This window comes from Zea mays, chromosome 4, assembly GCF_902167145.1.
Source record: "Zea mays cultivar B73 chromosome 4, Zm-B73-REFERENCE-NAM-5.0, whole genome shotgun sequence".
Classification (NCBI taxonomy): Eukaryota; Viridiplantae; Streptophyta; class Magnoliopsida; order Poales; family Poaceae; genus Zea; species Zea mays.
In genome coordinates, this window is record NC_050099.1 from 149,012,042 (window position 1) to 149,019,090 (window position 7,049).

The 7,049-nt window shown below is 45.1% G+C and overlaps 1 protein-coding gene across 1 annotated transcript; it reads left to right on the forward strand.

The window, feature by feature from the left end:
- Positions 1-1,914: 1,914 nt before the first annotated feature.
- On the forward strand, positions 1,915-4,458 carry LOC541889 (plasma membrane intrinsic protein 2). Its single transcript, NM_001111555.1, has 4 exons — positions 1,915-2,310; positions 2,423-2,718; positions 3,569-3,709; positions 4,136-4,458. Exons 1-4 carry the CDS (start codon positions 1,989-1,991, stop codon positions 4,244-4,246), a joined length of 870 nt encoding a protein of 289 aa, NP_001105025.1. The 5' UTR covers positions 1,915-1,988; the 3' UTR covers positions 4,247-4,458.
- Positions 4,459-7,049: the final 2,591 nt, after the last annotated feature.

Below are 7,049 nucleotides of genomic sequence, written 5' to 3' on the forward strand. Positions count from 1 at the left end.
GGTGGTTGGGGCTATAAATACCCCCAACCACCCACCATTCATTGCATCCAAGTTTTCAGCCTTCACACCACATACAAGAGTTATAGCATTCAATACAAGACACAACCAAAGAGATCAAATCCTCTTCCAAGTCCAAAGACAATTCCAATCAAATAGTGACTAGTGAGAGAGAGATACTTGTGTTCATTTGAGCTCTTGCGCTTGGATTGCTTTTCTTCCTCATTCTTTCTTGATTCCAACTCAATTGTAACCAAGGCAAGAGACACCAATTGTGTGGTGGTCCTTGTGGGGACTTAGTGTCCCGTTTGATTGAGAAGAGAAGCTCACTCGGTCTAAGTGACCGTTTGAGAGAGGGAAAGGGTTGAAAGAGACCTGGTCTTTGTGACCACCTCAACGGGAAGTAGGTTTGCAAGAACCGAACCTCGGTAAAACAAATCACTGTGTCATCTTCTCTTATTCGCTTGTGATTTGTTTTCTCCCTCCATTTCGGACTCGTTTATAATTCTAACGCTAACCCCGGCTTGTAGTTGTGCTTAAAGTTTATAAATTTCAGATTCGCCCTATTCACCCTCCCTCTAGGCGACTTTCACTTGCCAACTACAAAATTCTATAACTAACTTCTCAAGATCTACAAAGTTTATTTGGTTGTTTGGTCATTTGTTCATCTCACATGATGGTTCTAACAATATGCACAAATCTTATACATCTCTCTCGTAGTTTCATAAACTACGAGAGAGATATATGTTTTATGAACAAATTTATTTTTATTTTATCATATGAAGAAATGTTCAAAATATAAATTATATATCATGATGAGTTATACAAATTTGTAGTTGAAAACTTTTTCATTTGAATTAATTTACTGCTTTAAAATGTGATTTTTAAATTGTCTTTGCCTAGTGTTGAAAAATGCACTCGGTAAAGAAGCTCTTTGCCGAGTCTTTTATTTTTGACACTCGGCTTCTACGAGTGTTTTCTTTTACCGAGGTTTTTTTGCGTGGCATTCGGCAAAGAACCTCTTTGCCGAGTGCCGAAAAAAAAACACTCGGCAAAATATTTGGCGCTCGGCAAAGAGCCAAATTCCGGTAGTGAATATATGGAAATACATGTTTTCATCTTGTTTAGGAAGCAGTATATTTGAGATGATCCTAGGTTCCTAGCATATTGTTGAGAATAACCATTCTATTAAGTAGATTTTCAATGAGCATGCCCTCCAATTTCATTTGTTGACAAGAACTAACAATTTTGAACCGGATTAATGGGTGGCTGCACCGCATCTATATACAACATTTTGTATAAGATGAATATATAGTACCTTTTATTCATCTTTCTAGCTTAAAATTCAAATAAATAATCATACAAATAATTATACTGAATATATAATAATAACTCATATGTAGTCCGTAGTCGAATAACTGTGGTTTTACACGCGCGTGTGGCGCGTGCATTTTAACTAGTTCACCTTATTCTTCTGACAAGTTCCTCCTTCCTAGTAGCCACAGTTTACGGCCATGCATGTATCGCCACACGCAACTGAGAAGCTGGACCAGTAATTGAAATCACCAGCGGTTTTTGTGTTTTCAATTCGCTTTTTTTTTTTTTTTTTCAAAACGTCAGCACACAAACCATATAGAATTATGTGAATAGCCCTTCGGTTGATCACTGGCCACCAGTTCGACTCTGGCGTGACATAATGATGAGGGTTTAGTCGGTTGTGGGCGGCAAATTATTGTATACAAAAAAAACTCTAACTAACCAGAAACCAAACCTTATCCCTGACTAAATTATACTACGTATTTTGTAATCAATTAAGCGAGGCGATGAGCTCGTCCTCTCTCTTGCACGAGCCGTCCTCCCACGCCCCACGCATATATACCTCGGCCTCTCGAGTCTCCGGCCTCACAACACACAACAAGCAAAGCGAAGCGCGCGCACAGAGATCTAGCTGAGCTACTAGCTATAGCAGCAGCTGCTGCAGGTCTCCTGACATGGCGAAGCAGGACATCGAAGCATCGGGGCCCGAGGCCGGCGAGTTCTCGGCCAAGGACTACACGGACCCTCCGCCGGCGCCGCTCATCGACGCGGATGAGCTCACCAAGTGGTCCCTCTACCGCGCGGTCATCGCCGAGTTCATCGCCACGCTGCTCTTCCTCTACATCACCGTGGCCACCGTCATCGGGTACAAGCACCAGACGGACGCGGCGGCGTCGGGCCCCGACGCGGCGTGCGGCGGCGTGGGCATCCTCGGCATCGCGTGGGCCTTCGGCGGCATGATCTTCATCCTCGTCTACTGCACCGCCGGCATCTCAGGTCCCGCGGCCGGCCTTGCACGCACGCAGCATGCATATGCCGCCTTCGTCCACTCCAACCGTGTGATGTGTGTGTGTGACACGTAGATGTATGTATGTATGCATGCATGCAGGTGGGCACATCAACCCGGCCGTGACCTTCGGCCTGTTCCTGGCGAGGAAGGTGTCCCTCGTCCGCGCCCTGCTCTACATCATCGCGCAGTGCCTGGGCGCCATCTGCGGCGTCGGCCTCGTCAAGGGCTTCCAGAGCGCCTACTACGTGCGCTACGGCGGCGGCGCCAACGAGCTCAGCGACGGCTACTCCAAGGGCACCGGCCTCGCCGCCGAGATCATCGGCACCTTCGTGCTCGTCTACACCGTCTTCTCCGCCACCGACCCCAAGCGCAGTGCCCGTGACTCCCACGTCCCGGTGAGCACACACATAGATTACATATATGAATGAATATATACCACAGTTAATTGATTCAGTACTGGTGCACTGCTCATATACATATGAAGTTATGAACCCATGTATACAGCAGTAGAGCACTAATGAACTGTGTGTGGAGTTTATGCATGGTAGCTTTGGTGCAAGCTAGCTCGCTAGAGTGCAGACTGAAGACTTTAACAGTAATTAAAAATTAGAGCGCAATGCAAAGTGTTTACATCAACACAAAAACCTTCACGTCGCAAGTCGTCCCACTTTCTGAATACCTCTAGGTAGTAGTGTCGTCTGAATTAATTTCTACTGCTGCGGTATATATATATAGGAATTAAGGCTGAGTAGCTCATGAACCCGGCGAATCGAGTGTTTTCCTGCCACAATTAGACGTTCCATGTAGGGCACTGGGCACGCACTGGGAGCAACGGTCCCAAATCGAGCTCCCAGAATCAGGAGCATGTGAAGATGTATCTTGCTGCATATGCCAATAAGCAGACAGGAAGATTCTCTCTTGCGTAGCGTAGTAGGCAGCAGCAGTGCGTGTCTTACAGCGAACGTGAGGTGGCAGCGATTGGTTTGCGAATGATTGTACTACTTCGATAATACATCACAGTAGCATGTGTTAGGGATAGCGACAAGGTGCAAAATTCCAAGAGAAACTTCTGGTCGAGTGGTTACTTATTTTGCCTTCAGATTCGGTGATACATCCCTTTCATACTTTCTACAGTATATATAGTCAGAGCCTGCTGCGCTAGAACCACGCGATTTCAAAATCCTGAGCTGTTTGCAGGTGTTGGCCATGCATGTAATTGATGAGCGAGCTAATCTATGTCTGCAGGTGTTGGCCCCTCTTCCGATTGGGTTCGCCGTGTTCATGGTGCACCTGGCCACCATCCCCATCACCGGCACCGGCATCAACCCGGCGAGGAGCTTGGGAGCCGCGGTCATCTACAACAAGGACAAGGCCTGGGACGACCAAGTACGCATGCATGATCAGTACCACTAATAAATAATACTGTTTTTTTTTTCAAAAAAAAAAATGAAGCGATATGCAGAAAGCCTGCTTATTAGTTTTTCTCCTGCTCGATCTTCTAGTTTATGCATGACGCAAACGCACCCACTTAGCGCAATATACTACCACATCTCTTGCCACACCTAATTAAGATACCAAACGTCTGTTTGGAACTACTCGCAACCCCCCACACCTTGGCTTGGTCAAGCGTTTGATTATATTATATAATATGCTTCCCACAACAATAATCAAACAAATCTTCACAAGGATAACATTATTAATTAAGCGAGTAAAACAATAATATCCTAGGATATCTTACATTATACTTGTATAGTCGTCGTATACCACGCGCTCACTGTGGATCGTTTGTGTTGTGTCTATTCCTTCTTGCAGTGGATCTTCTGGGTGGGCCCACTGATCGGCGCCGCCATCGCCGCCGCCTACCACCAGTACGTGCTGAGAGCCAGCGCCACCAAGCTCGGGTCCTACCGGAGCAACGCCTAATAAGTCCGGCGGCGGGAGCTGTGGGCGCCACCGATCGATCCAAGTGTAGATACGTACGCTCCCCCGACTCCGTCCAGTATATGACGCCCTGTGGTCGTCCACATCTGCCACCACAGTCCCGTCCGCTTGGTGCTGTTTTCTTTCTTTCCTTGACGGGGAAAAAAAGTGTGATATATCTTTGCTTTCTGTATATGTGACAAAATGCATTCTGTAAGCCAGTCATGTGAGTTTTTATTTAACCACAGTCTACTTTTAGAACGATTTAAACGGCCCTGAATCTTACTTGCAACTTTAGAGGAAAGTACGGGAAAAGAACCTCACAAGTCACCAAGGGACTTGACAGTTGGTTGGTATGTGTTAGGCCTGCGGCCCAAATAAGCAAGCCCATCGGCGGGCTCCGTTTCTCCTCTGTTGTACTGCCCTAGTGCCTGAAGGCCGAACCCCCTGAACCTTGCGCTGCCAATGAGGTAACGCTCCACAATTTTTCTCCCTCTGTTTTGTATCACGCGATTTAGATTGAGAGTTCGAAATGGTTGTGTTTTCTGCTTATTCAGCAGCAATTTCGATTTCTTTTATCTGATTGTTAGGATTTATGGGTTAGCTCCAATTGAGAATTCAATTAAATCACAGAAAAATCTCAAAAGTTCATATATGTGTATGGCTAGATAATGATGTAACCAATAGTGTCATATTGCTAATCCAAGTGGAGTGGAACTAGTTTAAATATGAAGGTCAAACTCACTCACCAAGTCATGGATGAGAGGAGACAGTGTGGAGAGCCACACGCGCTCGCTCGCTCGCCTGGCCTGGCCATTAATGAGGCAGACATGTGTGTATTATCGTTGTGGTGGGGGTGAAGGATCAAAGACTTGATATGAAAGATCTGGGGAAGTTGATGTGATTCTAAACATCAAGATGATTAAGGCAGATGGTGGGATTACTCTCTCGCAATCTCACTATGTTGAAAAGGTTTTGAAGCGATTTGGCTTCTCTGATTGCAAACCTTCTCCAACACCTTATGATCCCAGTTGTTGGAGACTTATTCTCAAATGCTTTGAATTAAGAACAAGACAACATAAAATGTTAAATATTAATGTCCTTCGTCCGCTGAAGCATTATTTCTCCCAAGGATTTAATGAACTTCGAACGAAGGTTATAATGATACAATTACGAAGGTTGTATCTTCGTAATTGAACTCTCAGAGATAATTATAAAATAACACGAGATATAAAGCATTAAAGACAAGTAAATTAGAAGTAAACAACATTATTTACATATTGTATAAGCTTGATGTATTCAAATATAATGTTTAGATACATTTATACCTTTGCCTTGGCAAGGAATGATTTCCAAGTGATGTGATTGCAATTACAGGAATGCGTGAACAGTAAAGGAATACTGTTCACTATTTATAGGCACAGGACACAGCATGTGAGCAATTACAATCATACCCCTCATAAAAGTTTACAACAACGACTCAAACTCTTATGGACTAAAAGGTCATTCTATCTTTAAGTCGGTTTGTAATTCCGAAGCTTCATGAACGGCACCCTTCGGCATCACGTACAGACAGCTTCAGCCGAAGCTGTTTCTTCCTGCAGGACCTTCGACGACGAAGCATGGTCCCAACAGTAGCCCCTTCGCGGTGCTAGATCGTTTTTCGTAACGAGCTTGATCCGTGAAAAAAGTCTCTTAGGCTTCAGGAAGCCGAAGGTCCGAAAAACACCTTCCCTGAGCTCGTTGTCGAGAAACGATACAGTTTCCGAGCGCGTAGCGGTCCCACCATGCAGGTTCACTATTTTGGTCTTTGCGGCCCACCGCGCAGCGGGTGCGAGCAGCTGTTTGCCTGGTGTAAAAATCCTGACGATTCACCTTCTTACCTGCAGCACTATATAAGCAGACAGGTAGGTGTGAAGTTACCACATCATTCATTGCTATTGCACTGTTTTGCTGCCAAAAATTTTAACCATAGCCGAAGCTTGACTCTCGTATTCAGACGAAGCTCCAGTTTGGTGCCTACTTCGTCAGAAGAAAAGCTTCGGGAGAAAAGGTTATTTAATTCCCAAGAAATCTTTCAAAATTAAATGACCAGAGTGCGCTCTACTGCTAGAGTTGAGCGTGAGGGAGACAAAGCCGAAGGAGCGGAGACTGTTCCTATTTCCGAAGCAATGCAGCGATCCGGACTGGTGACCTCGGAAAAAATTCCCACTGCCGAAACAGAACAAGCTGCTGCCGAAGCGGAACAAGGAGATATTGAGGAAGCTGATTCTGACGGTGATTACCATATCGCAGTACCGAGCAAGCCTAGCCATTTGGACTTCGGAAAGTCGACTATCTCCAAGGCTGATTTTTCCAAAATGGTGAAATCGGGCTATTTCAGTGAAGATGAGAAGAAGCTGATTCGCTTCGGGGGAGAAGAAACTACCCCGAAGCCAGAAAAGGATGAAATAGTTATTTTCAAGAGTTTTCTAAAAGCTGGGCTGAGATTTCCTTTAAATAGAATGATTTCTGATGTGCTGCAAAAGTTTGGGATCTATTTTCACCAACTGACTCCTAACGCCATTGTCAGGCTTAGCGTTTATATCTGGGCTCTCCGAAGCCAGGCGGTGGAGCCGCTTGCCGACAGTTTCTGCCGAGTACATGAGCTGCATTACCAGACTAAGGCCAGAAAGGATGGGTTGCATGAAAATTTTGGTTGTTATAATTTTGCCTATCGGAAAACCACAAAATTTCCTGTGATTAGCTACCGAAGCAAATGGTCGGCAGGCTGGAAGTCAGAATGGTTTTATGTCAAAGTAGACGA